Source organism: Felis catus, chromosome D1 (genome assembly GCF_018350175.1).
Source record: "Felis catus isolate Fca126 chromosome D1, F.catus_Fca126_mat1.0, whole genome shotgun sequence".
NCBI classification, from domain to species: domain Eukaryota; kingdom Metazoa; phylum Chordata; class Mammalia; order Carnivora; family Felidae; genus Felis; species Felis catus.
The window spans coordinates 113029107-113042030 of record NC_058377.1 but is presented as its reverse complement, the minus strand read 5'-3'; the positions used below and the strand labels follow the sequence as shown (position 1 = coordinate 113042030).

At 64.1% G+C, this 12924-nt stretch overlaps 1 protein-coding gene across 1 annotated transcript in view; it reads right to left on the bottom strand.

The window, feature by feature from the left end:
- The window catches only part of CARS1 (cysteinyl-tRNA synthetase 1), a 45501-nt gene that overhangs the window by 5312 nt on the left and 27265 nt on the right, over window positions 1-12924 (bottom strand). The window contains 8 exon segments of the mRNA XM_011287089.3: window positions 4798-4879; window positions 7824-7892; window positions 8317-8506; window positions 8644-8741; window positions 9180-9283; window positions 9392-9521; window positions 9942-10070; window positions 10550-10662. Of these exon segments, the coding sequence (XP_011285391.1) occupies window positions 4798-4879; window positions 7824-7892; window positions 8317-8506; window positions 8644-8741; window positions 9180-9283; window positions 9392-9521; window positions 9942-10070; window positions 10550-10662 (915 nt within the window).

Below are 12924 nucleotides of genomic sequence, written 5' to 3'. Positions count from 1 at the left end.
CCGGCCTCGTCTCGCGGATGCACCACGGCCGGCGTCTGCCGAGTCCGCCGCCCTCCCCCCGCACCCGCCGGCACCCCGAGGCCCAAGTGGTTCTGCGTGCCCTGGCCGCGCCCCCGTGAGAGTAGCTGTGTGGGAAACCGCGCGCCGCCCCCCGCCCCTGCCCCCGTGCCAGCCCGGCGTGCCCGCAGCCTGCACTCACGCACTCCGCCTCGTCCCTCTCTGCCGCCCTGACCCCGGCCCACGGGCTCGCGCGCTGCAGAAAGGACAGGTGACGCACGGGCGGCGGTTCTGTGATCTCAGAGGACTTCCGAGCGGCCCCTGCCCACGAGTACGGCCACCCCCCGGGGCAGATTCCCTCTTCCGATGCCAGTCTGGGGAAAAGCCCTTTCAGCCTCCCCGGCACGGCTGATGGAACAACACCCTTCACGCTCGCTCCCTGCCCTTGCCCTGCCCATGCCCTGGCACCGTGAGGACAGTGGACCCCGGGCCGGGCGCTGAGCCAAGCTGACTGGACCTGGAAGGAGAGCGAGCCAGGGCCCGCACTCACCGCCACCAGCCGCCCGGTGGGGGGGGGGGGGGGGCGCTCCGCAGAGCTGAGGACAGCAGCCATCACCCCCACGCGAGACCTGCCCTGTGCACGCAGCTCGGACCCCCCCGGCTGGCTTTCTCCTCCGCCCTCTTCTGAGTCACGTGCTGACCAGGCCCCGGGGTCCCACAAGTCGCCAAGGTAAGACGAACGGCCCAATGAGAGGCACGGGGGCGCAGGGCCGGAAGGGACCCCTCCCCCCCCCCCCCCCCCCCCCCCCCCCCCCCCCCCCCCCGAGAAGATGCACAGGTGGCCGAGAAGCCCGGGGAAAGGTGGTCAACATCAAGTGCCGTCCCGTCGGGGAACTGTGCCCGTTGAGAGGGCCCCTCCCCTGCTAGGCGGGCTGGAGGGTGGCCATCGCCTTCGTGCAACCAGGGCAAACGAGTGGCCCTGACGAGACATCGGAACTCCCCCCCCCCCCCCCCCCCCCCCCCCCCCCCCCCCCCCCCCCCCCCCCCCCCCCCCCCCCCGCCCAAGGCTGGCAGGAACAGGAAACCGCGCAGCCGCTGCGGAACAGCTTGGTGGTTCTTACAAAGTCACACGTGCAGCAGCCACGGGACCCCCACGACTCCACTCCTAGGTCCGTCCCCAACCAGACGCTTGTACCGCGTGTCCCGAGCAGCCACGAGGTGGGAACAGCCCGGAAGTCCGCCAGCAGCGGAACAGACACGGCGTGGCGCGTGCACTCGGGTGGCGTTCCGTCCCGCCCGCACGAGGAACGCCGCCCCACACACGCTGCAACGTGGGGGACCCTCCGTGAGGCAAAAGAAGCCTCCGTGGCCGACGGCGACGTGCGGGGTCCAGGCCACCCCAGGCCACGGGGACAGAAGGCAGGCTGGTGGGGGCCGGGGGCTCACGGGTCACGGCCGCTCCTGCGGCCGGTGGGAACGTGTTGGGAACCAGAAGGAGGCCGAGCACGGTTGCACGACACGGGAAGCGCGAAACGCCAGCGGACTCGTTCACTTTAACGGCAGCTGGGTTTACTCGTGTGAATTTCGCCTAAGTTTTTTTTATTCTTAAAAAACAGGAAAAGTCCGGTTGGATACTTTTGAGGAGTTCGATAAAGCATTCTTTAAAGAAAAAAATGTATTTTTTTTTGTAATTTTAGAGAAAGTGTGCAAGTTGAGGAGAGGGGCACAGACAGAGACGGTAACAGAGGATCCCAAGCAGGCTCCGCACCAGCACAGGGCCCAACGGGGCCTCGATCCCACGACCCTCAGGTCACGGCCTGAGCCGAAATCAAGAGTCGGACGCCCAACCGACTGGGTCACCCAGGCGCCCCTTGATAAACCATTCTTAAACTAAACGTCTGGAAGCGCCAGGTCTCCACAGCTAACGTGACCTTCGAAGAGAAGCAGAGAGGGGCCTTGCCTCCGGGGTGGCTGGGGACAGGCGGGAGGACGGGGCGCAGACAGCACGACGGCCGGGACTCCGGGAGAGGCCCCGCCGCACTGCCTGCAACGTCCCCAGAGCGGAGCTGGGGCTCCGGGGCGAGCTGCAGCCTGGCTGCCGAGCCTGGGGCTGGGGCGGGACCCGGACTGGGCAGGGCTGTCATGTGGAGAAGGGGTGCAGGGAGGGCGGGGGCCGTGACTTGGGACGGCAGAGGCTGCCCTGAGCCCTGAGCGGCAGGGCAGCCGCAGGAGAGCCGCTCCCAAGGGTGTGACCACACAGGCTCGGCCCCCCGGCACCGCTCTTCCAGGGAGGAGACGGCCCCACAGCCACTGGAGGGCCCAGAAAAGGCGGGCCCTCCCCGGGTACAGCCCGGGGCACCCGGGCCAAGTGTGCCAGCCACAAGGACCTCGCGGCCCCTGTCCACTCTAAGGGGCTCCGACAGCAGCAGATTCTAGAAAAAGCGGGTTTCTGTCGCGGTCCTCCGTGAATGAGCAACGGCTCAGAAGCATTTTGTACGAACCCAGAGCGAGACCCCCCCCCCCTGCCCCGGTGCGAACCCAGAGCCAAGACCACCTACCAGCACCTCCCTCGCGGGCCCCTCCTGGCGTGGGGCTCAGAGTCCACAGAGCCCGGGCCCACAGGAAGGGGGCGTCCGTCGGGGCTGAAGGCAGAAGGAAAACCGTGGGCACGGAACAGGGAGGGCTCGGGAGGGGACACAAAAGGCCGTGGGAATCCCCCGGAGGACGAGCATTGAATGAACACGATGCGACAAGCACACAGGGGGTATTGCCCAGCCTCAAAAAGGAGGCAGACTCTGACGCCGTGGCATCTGTTGGGACACAGATGGACCTGGGAGACGCCAATGACACCGAGCGAGCGATAGGTGCCGGCACCGAGTCACAAGCGCTGAGGATTCCACGTGTACGAGGTCCTCAGAGGGACCAAGTTCATAGAGAGCGAAGGTGCAACGGTGGGCACCACGGCCGGCACAGAGGACGGAGGTTAGCATTTAATGGGACAGAGGGTCAGGTTGGGAGCATGGAAGGTTCTGGAGAGGATGGTGGGGACGGGTGCTTAACAGCAGGAATGTGCCTAATGCCCCTGAGCGGCGCACCTGCACGTGGTTAAGACGATAAATTTTACGTTACGCACCTTTTACCAAAAATGAAAACACAAGGGGGAAACGGCTCTTGTCCCCCCCACCCCCGCCCCGGGCCCCCCGCCGAGCTCTGACCACAGGCCCATCCCTGCTCTTCTGACTTCCCAATTTCCCAAGCCTCTCCTCGTCAGACACCCCCACACCCCATCCCTCCTGGCCAGGGCTGAGCTCTGGCCCTTTACTGGGGAAACTGTCTCCTACTCCTGTGTCAGGCAAACGCCTGGACCTGGGAGACTTGGCCGAGTGAATGAACCACGACCTACCCTGAGCCTCTCGCTCTGTCTCCACGGCCAGCCCAAGGTGCTCGACAAACAAAAACTCAGCACTTGCTGCTGCTGTCGGGTCGGGAGGGAGATGGGGTAGGGACGAGGGTGATGCCGCCTTCGGCCCGGAAGGCTTTTCCCCATCTGCGGACCGAGGTCCACAGGCCCCGGGTCTCTGGCTCGCGGACGGTTCCCTATCCGCAGGGCCCCGGGTCTGTGCGTCCCAGGTCATCGCCTCGGGTAGGATGACCTCTCTAGCCACCTGAGCCTTAGGGTCGCACGGCGCAGCAGGTGGGGAGAGCAATATAGCATACACACAACGACCCCCGTCCTGACTGGCCACTTGGCCTCGTCCATCTACCAGAGCAACAAACGTAACAAGCAGGAAGAAGCGGCCGAGGAAAAGCAACACCGAACCGTCCCCCAAGCCGGTCGACGGGCACCGCTCTCAGGGCCTGAGCAGGGACGTGGCTGGTCAGGGCTGCTGTGTTCAGCCTCCCACGGCCCTGGTTCCCCAGAACCTGCCGGGAAGGATGCCGTAAAGCCGGGGGCGGGGGGGGGGGGGGGGGGGCGGTCGGGCAGAAAAGCCCAGGCTGCGCGGCCCCCCGACAAGAACAGTCACCCTCAAACCCGAGGCACCAGCGCTGTCAATGCTGTTGGGCAAGTCAGCACAGGTGTTAGAGACAGAGGACCCTGCTTATTCAACTGGTCCAAGCGCCACGGCCCCGGCCTAAAGCCCTCTGCTCCCCACAAAAGCACCGTCAGATCCCGGCTCCTCCCCGAGGGGCCCGTGGCCTCGGTGGGGGGGGGGGGGGGGGGGGGCCCTCCCGCCCTCTTGCTCTGCCCTCCCCGGCACAGGCCCAGGCCTGCTCATTCCTCTTCACGGGGCTGCTTCCTCCAGAGGCTCCCTGGCCAGGCCACGCCGCTGGGCCCTCTGCCCGCTCCACCCGCAGGACACCCTGCCAGGACCCGCTCTGCGGGGGTGGCGGCCAGATGAGCTCCAGGTGGGACTTGCCAGCACAGAAAGGCCTGGGGAGGGAGCACAGCACAAGAGGTGACAGGAGGCATCTCCGGTGAGCGAGTCCAGCATGACCCCGGCGAGGCTCAAACCTTCCCGCTTTCCTTTCCACTCCGTGAAATGCCGAGCCTTGAGCCAGGCAGGTGAGTGTGAGCTCAGCCTGGCAGCCCCGGGCCCCGGCTCACCATGCCGGCCCCTGGCCGCCGATTCGGCAAGGGCGGAGAGGCGACCCGGCCTGGCAGCTCCCGGGAGGCTCCGCCCTCACCCGGCTGTCCTGCCCCGCGGGGACACTTGGGAGCTAGAGACGACGTGGCTGTCACGACTGGGGGCGCCGTGCTAACCCCCGAGCTCGCCCCCGCCGGGCCAGGAGGAACCTCACCTTTCTGCTCTCGGGCGATCTTCCGCACGCCTTCTCGGAACTCCGACAACACCTGCAGGTAGGGCATGACCGTGGACTCGAGCTGCGGAGAGAACGGTTTCGCTCAGAGACCAGCTCGGCCCGTACTTGAGGACGGGCTTCAGCACGCGCTACGGAGCCGGGCCGCCTGCACGCTGCCCGTGGCTCCGCTACCACGACCGGGGCCCGGCAGAGAGCCTCCCCTCCGGCCCGGCCGGACGGGCTCCACAAGCCGCACCGCTCAACCACTCGAGGGAGCAGCTCCGTCCCAGGCCAGACACACGCTTGTTAAGAAACACCCGTGTTCGCAGCGAAACTGTTCGACCCAGGTGAGTCTGCAAGATGGGCTGCCTTCGGAGAGGCCGCCGCCGTCCCCCTGGGCTGGGACCTGCGGCCACACGCGCTCCTGGGCGAGGCCAGCCGGCGCCTCTGAGGGACCGACCACCATCCACACGCGCTCGCACCCACTCCACGGCGTGCTCCCCGCAGCACCATGGAGGCGGCCACGGAACGCAAAGCCCGCCAAGGAAGGGAAGCCGACGACGGCAGAACCTGAACCAAAGAAGCTGATTTTATAAAAACCGCTTCTGGGGGCGCCTGGGTGGCGCAGTCGGTTAAGCGTCCGACTTCAGCCAGGTCACGATCTCGCGGTCTGTGAGTTCGAGCCCCGCGTCGGACTCTGGGCTGATGGCTCAGAGCCTGGAGCCTGTTTCCGATTCTGTGTCTCCCTTTCTCTCTGCCCCTCCCCTGTTCATGCTCTGTCTCTCTCTGTCCCAAAAATAAATAAACGTTGAAAAAAAAAATTAAAAAAAAAAAAAAAACGCTTCTGTTACAGCTTTCCTATTTTTCTAGCAGGCTTTTAAGCAAGGTCTCTCCCTGCCTCCTCACTAAGTCATTCGGCGGCTCGGTAACCCAAGCGATGACCAGTAAACTCGGAAGCTGGCTAGGCCTCTCCAGGCCCATTCCCGCACTGGGGCTGGGGCGTGGCCATCCTGCAGGGGAGGGGCCGGGCTTCTGGGGTTTAGGTCTTTACCTCCACCAGGCTGGGGCAGCTGTGGTGAGCCTCGGGGCAGAGGGGCAGGGGCCTCAGCCAGCACGCCTGGGGGTGCGTCTGGAGGAGGCGGGCCCTGGCGGTCCTCCCTGCTGCCTCAACAACTCAGGTCTGGAGCAGGTGCGCACCCTTCAAGTGCTGTAAGGTGCACGCCCGGCCCTGTGGCCTGGCAGCTCACCTGGCTCGTTCCCTGGGGCTGCTTATCCCAAAGGGCCCGCTGAGGTCACTTGGAAAGGCTCCCACACCACCACCGCGTTTAGAAGTATCTTTAAGGGGCGCCTGGGTGGCTCAGTGGGTTAGGTGTCCGACTTCCGCTCAGGTCACGATCTCGCGGTCCGTGGGTTCGAGCCCCGTGTCGGGCTCTGGGCTGACAGCTCAGAGCCCGGAGCCTGCTTCGGATTCTGGGTCTCCCTCTCCCCCTGCCCTCCCCTGCTCGTGTGCGCGCGCTCGCTCTCTCTCTCTCTCTCTCTCTCTCAAAAAAAAATAAACACTAAAAACTTTAAAAAAAGAAGTATCTTAAGTTCGAAAGCGGATGGTCTCTAATGTAGGAAGTTTTTTTTTTTCCTGGGAAATAAAAATCTGGTATCGCTGACACAAGAGAACGAAGCAGCTTGTGGGTTTCCTTTTCTGAAAAGCGCCAAACAGGTGGAGGCCCGGGGCTCAGGCAGGCCTTCTGAAGTCCGTTCTTGGGGAAACACCCCCAAGCTCCCCCGGAAGGACAGAGTTTCCATGCCAGCCGCTATCACGAAACAATCTTAAAGAGGTTTTGCCCTTCCGCCCTGTTCTTGGTTCCTGTTTTCATTTAAGTTATATTTAAGTATCTACACACGAGTTCCAATCAAACCACAGGGATCATTCCGGAGCAGGGGTGGGGCGTGGAAGCAGTTCTAGCTCAGAGCCCGGAGCCTGCTTCGGATTCTGGGTCTCCCTCTCCCCCTGCCCTCCCCTGCTCGTGTGCGCGCGCTCGCTCTCTCTCTCTCTCTCTCTCTCTCAAAAAAAAATAAACACTAAAAACTTTAAAAAAGAAGTATCTTAAGTTCGAAAGCGGATGGTCTCTAATGTAGGAAGTTTTTTTTTTCCTGGGAAATAAAAATCTGGTATCGCTGACACAAGAGAACGAAGCAGCTTGTGGGTTTCCTTTTCTGAAAAGCGCCAAACAGGTGGAGGCCCGGGGCTCAGGCAGGCCTTCTGAAGTCCGTTCTTGGGGAAACACCCCCAAGCTCCCCCGGAAGGACAGAGTTTCCATGCCAGCCGCTATCACGAAACAATCTTAAAGAGGTTTTGCCCTTCCGCCCTGTTCTTGGTTCCTGTTTTCATTTAAGTTATATTTAAGTATCTACACACGAGTTCCAATCAAACCACAGGGATCATTCCGGAGCAGGGGTGGGGCGTGGAAGCAGTTCTGACATGAGCCTGAAGGCACACACTCCAGGAGAGTCAGTCACCACGCAGCGGCTCCCGGCCACAAGGGTGACACCAGCTGCTTCTGCTGAACCTCCTCCCCATCAGACGCGCGGACCGGCGTGGGATCTGATCCACACAAGCAAGGACAGGAGCGCCTGTGAACCCGGGCCATGTGGCTGCGGCTTCTTCAGAGACTGTCCCAGCTAGCCTGCTCTCCCGGGACCACCTCACACAGACAGCACGGCAGCGCGGTTCCCTGACAAACGGCTGGGAGCAAGGCCCTGGCTGCCCCTGCACACGCACTGGGGTAGCTGACTGCTCAATTCTCCCAGCCAGGCGCAGGCGTGACCCGGGGCTCAGTCCAGAAGGTCCAGCGCAGGTGGGACCTAACGTGGGTCTCCAAATGTCCACAGGCTCGGCCAAGGAGGGGGAACAAGGAAGGCACGGAGCAGGTGTGGAGGGTGAGAGCGTGCTCCTCTGGATGGGCATGCTTTCCGGGGGCGGGGCGACCCAAGGGAGGGGGCTTCTCTGCGCCAGGTGCACTTATACTCACATTTAGGCTGCTCCCAGGTCCTCTGACGGGGAATCCCAGGGAGCTTTCCTCTTCTATGGCCCCAAAGACCTGGAAGAGAAACCGACGTGCGGGAGCGTGTAAAGAGGTCCCGAGAGGTGGCCCGCGGAGATCAGGTCCAGGGAACACGCTGCTGCAGATGGGTAGGGGGAGGCGGTGCAGACGGCCTCACTGGGTGGAGGGAGACGCCGGGCCCGAGGGTGCCCCCCTCCCCTGCCCTCTCCGGCCCGCTCTCGGTGAGGCCACTGGGCAAGAGGGGGCCGGAAGGGCAAGGAGGCCGACCCCAGAACGTGTGAGCACGGAGGGCAGCTGCACGCAAGTGCTTTCCGAGGCGCAGGAGCGCAGCGGGAGCGAAGGACGGGATGGGTCTCGGCTTCCGAAGCCCACGATTCGCTGTGCCGCCCGGGGCCTGACCGCCCGCGTGCACACAGCCCGGCGAGCACACGGCGGCCTGTGCCTCCAGGGAGCCGCCTACCTTCAGCATGTGGGTGAGGTACCGAGCGATGCTTTCCAGCAGAGCCCGGTTGGGCCTCCTCCTCGCGGCCTTCCGGGCCGCCATGTAGAGGTTGCACTGGCTGACCAGAGCCCGCATCTCTTCCAGGACCGTGCGCGTGTCGACGTTATCACAGAGGGCCTCGTGCACCGCCGTCTTCTTGTCGTAAAAGCTGAGTTAAGGGGAGGCAGGAACGTCAGCCGATGGACACACTGCCAAGAACCCCTGCGGGGGCAGCGCGCCCCGGGCGCGGTGTGGCGCCCACGGGAGCGACGGCTGCCTGGCCCCCAAGGCACGTCTCCCTCCTACCTCTTGTTCAGCTCCGACTCTTCGTCTTCCCACTTCTCAAACCGACCGGTTATGTCAACGGGAGCTCGGAGGATGTCTTTCACATTTAAGAAAAACTCCTAAAGTCAGAAAGTTCCATTTAATGGCATTTAGAAACCTCTGCCCTCCGGGAAAGCGCCGAGGAGAGGCTGTTGGAGGGAAGCACATCTCCTTCAGGTATGACTGGGGAGCCACGGCACGCCGGCACCACCCCAGGGCCGGCCGAGACGGGGAAAGGTTTTCCTTGGAGACGGAAACGCGTCTCGGTGTTAGCCTGAGACGCTGGTCCGGCCGACGCCACGGGTCCGAGCGGAACGTGCCGCACGGAGACGAGACGCACGAGCGCTCCTGCCGCCAGCGGGCGCCAGGGCTTTCGGGAAGGGGGCATGGGGCTGGGCGGCCCCGGGCGAGGCTGCTCTCGCCAGTCTCCGGTCCTCCACCGGGGGCGAGGGGGGGCGGTCGCGGTCCCGCCGCGGCTGAGCCGAGGCGTCCCCGCCCCGGGGGAGGTGGGCACTCACGTTCATGAACTTCTCATACTGAAGCGCGGACTCCATGGTGTTGCTCGAGTAGTCGAGCGTGTCCTTCCACGAGTGCATGAGGAAGGCCAGCCGCAGCTGCCGCGCTGGGGGAGGAGACGGCACAGCGGTCCCCCCATCCTCCCGAGCAGCCACCGCCGTTGCGCATCCAACAAGAGGGGCGCTCGGGTCTCTGGGAGAGGCCAAGTTCTTACCTGAGTGCTTCTGCAAGGCGTCTTTGATGGTGATGAAGTTCTTGAGCGATTTGGACATCTTGCAGCCCGCGATGGTCAGGTGGCCCGTGTGGAGGAAATAGCGGACCCAGCAGTCGTTGTCGAAGTAGGCCTGCTCGGGGCGGGGGGGGGGGGGGGGGGGGGGGGGGGGGGGGGGAATGGGGGCGGAGGGGGCAAGGTCGGGCACACGAGGCAGCTGCTGGCAGGGGCAGGGGCACGCTCCGTGAGCACTCTGTGCCCCCCGCGATGCAGAACAGGGGGGCTGCCTTTTCCAGCTGGGGAACGGGGGCCCAAGGGACGGCCCTGGACCAACGATGCAAGAGACCACCCCAGGCCTGTCTGTTGTCCAAGGTCAGGCTGTTCAGGTGGGAAATCGGACCCAACAACTAGGGTTCAAATTCCACCGGCAAGACCCTGATGTGGAAATCAGGCTCCACGCAGCACCCCGCTGGCAGTGCCCTCGGCTTCTTCCTCCCCCGCAGGGAGAACTCGAGGCCCCCCAACCGGAACAGCAACCCCGGCCTCTGCCCACCTCTGACTGGGCCAGCTCGTTGTCGTGGTGGGGGAACCGGAGGTCGAAGCCCCCTCCGTGAATGTCCATCGAGGCTCCCAGGAGAGCGCTTGCCATGGCCGAGCACTCGATGTGCCATCCCGGACGCCCCTAGGGACCGAGATGACCCGGTGACCGATGGCCAACCCTCTGCGTCCGGGCCTTCAGTTACCCCAGCGTTCATGAGCCTCCAAACCTCTGGGCCTTACTGGAACAGGGGTTATGTTCCACATGTGAAAAACTCAGGGGAGCCCACGGCAGGCCGTGGAGGCCAAGTAAGGCTCACGTAACCCCCAGAGCCGCCCAGCACTCGACCAGAAGCAGACGTCTACACCCCTCCCGCAGCCTTGGGCCAGGGGCACTGTTGTCACAGGGGACATCAGACAGTGGACTCATCTCCAGGAGCGGGTAACACTCAGAGTCAAAGGCCCCCAGGACACAGGGGCCAAGGAGGTCGTCCAAACCTCCGGGAAGGAGTCCCAAAAGGGACGTCTCGTGCCCCAAGGCCCACGAGGCTCTGTGGCATCTGGGTCCCCGCCGGCAACCGGGTCCCGCCGTCACCGCAGCCCCACCCCTTCCCAGGGGCCCACCTTTCCCCACGGGCACGGCCAGGACGGCTCGCCGGGCTTGGAGGCTTTCCACAGAGCGAAGTCATTGGGGGACCGCTTCTCACTCAGGCGGTCTGCCGAGACGCTCAGGTCACCTGCGGACGCGAGGGAAGCAGGTCACCCGGTGCTGCCCGGCGGGCGGACCAGTGTCGCCGCGGGGCCCCCGCTGGGAGCGGCTGGCCGACGCTTCTGGTTGGCGCGGATTTCCTCGGCCGGTGCTGCGGCTTCACGGCAAGACTTCAGTGTTGCCCCGCGGTTTGAGGGCGACCACCCGGGACCGGACCACGCCTGCCGCTTCCTCAGACCCTCCTCCCCGCCTTCCCCTCACGGCCGTGGCCCGGGGCCGGGGTGAGCCACGGGGCTCCAGACTGAGGGGTGAGGCCGTGGCGTGGTGGCAGCCCTCGGTGGGGCGGGCTCGTCTCGGCGGCCCGCACGGCTCCCGGTTCTGGGAAGTCTGAGAACCAGCCAACCCGCTGTGTGCGGCTCCTTGGCCCTCCAGCTCGGCCCCATAGATGGCGAAGCGGGACGTCACCGCTCCTCCTGGCCGAGCTGGGCTCCCAGACGCGGCCCCCCAGGAGAAAGCCGCGGCCAGTCACGGCCGGGCCCCCAGGGGCAGGCCAGCCTGGGGTGGGAGCAACGGGAAAGGACAACGCCATCACCCCGGGACACTTCCCTGGGCCACACGCAGGAGCCGTGGCGCCCACGGACCCACCGGCTGCCGAGAGAACGAACGAACGCCTGCGGTCAGTCCCCCTCACAGGGGGGCCAGGTGAGCGGGGCCAGCGCGGGGCCCCGTGCGTGGTCTCCACGCCGCCTCGTCCTGGGTCCTGTCGCCTCCCCATGGACAACAGTGGAACAGGAACGACAGACTCCTCCCGGGGCCCACAGTTGCAGACACGGCCGACCTCAAAGACCGCCACCGTTCAAGCAACAGGGCGGGCGACCCGAGAACAGCCGAGGGAGAGCGCGCGCAGGATATTTTTACGACAGAGCTGACGCCTATGACACGGGCACTACAAGTAGAATGCTTGGAAACTACGAGAAAACCTGGAAAACAACGCCACGGTCACAGACGAAGGCTGACAGGTACTGTCAGTTTCCAGGTGCCCCCGTGTGCAGGTTTCTGGGTTGTCTTAGTCTCTGCAAACAAACACACATCCACACACAGCAGGACAGACTCCACCCCGGTCTCATGTCTCTTTCTCACTGAGCCAGTCACCACATCACACCAGCCGCTCAAAGACGATGTGACGGGCTGTCATGACACCCTCTGGCCAGCCTGTATTTAGCCAACAGTGTGCATCCAGGCTTTTAATTTTCACGATAACGAACACACTTACTATGAACGTACCTGACTTTTCAGAAAATTTTTTGGAAAGTTCTGGAACAGAGGACCCCCTTTCACACACACCCCTCCCCACACCCTTCGCCAAGTGCCACTTTGGGGGACACCTGATAGTTGCTCTAGACTCTTCAAGAGGAGTAAGTCACACGACCCCTGCTACTCTCCTGGTGTCCTTTCTCGTCTCCCTCCTGAGGCACCCAAAGTGACCCCAGGCACAGCGGGTTCGTGCCTTCTGCCTCCCCGATGCCCCGCACCCCGAGATGGCTCCAGGCCCCTTCTCCACCGGAGCCCCGCATCCCAGCGTCCATGCAGTGAGGAGCCTTGTGCCGTCAGCACAGCCAGGGAAGCGGAACTGTCCCCGAAGGAGGGCGTGACCCCCCTCGTCCCTTTATATTCGCTGTCGGATCGACTACTTCGGCCCCGGAACACAGAGATTCTGACGTCAGTCCGGGAAAAAAGACCCAAGAACAAGTGACATTTAAGACCCCAGGGCACCCGGCTCAGTCGGATGAGCACGAGACTCTTGATCTCGGGGTCGTGAGTTCAAGCCTCGTGTTGGACGTAGAGGTTACTGGAAAGGACGAAAGAGAAGAGAGAAGAGAAAGCAGAAAGGAAACGAACGCAGCCGGGGCACACGGTGCGGGGTCCCTAGCGCGGCGGGCCCCTCCCGTCTCTGGGGCTCTCCCTGCCCCGACTGGAGGCCGCCCCTGGCCGCGCCGGGCCGAGCGGCGCGGGCCCGTCCTCCCGGGCTCTCGCAGACGCCACCGTCTCTGGTCCCGTGCAGCCCCGTCTGGACGTATTTTCGAATCTTCTGTGTTTACTCGTCGGTCCCGCTAGCGGGTTCTCTGTATCGCGAATCCTCGCGAAGAACCAGCTGTTGGCTGTTTCAATTACCGCTATTTCAGGCACCGCTCCTTTGGTGCTTTGCTGCTCCTTTCGGGGCTTTTCCGGCAGCTGGCCCCACTCACCGCCGTCTGCGTTTTTTCACAACTACACGTAACACGTCGGGCGG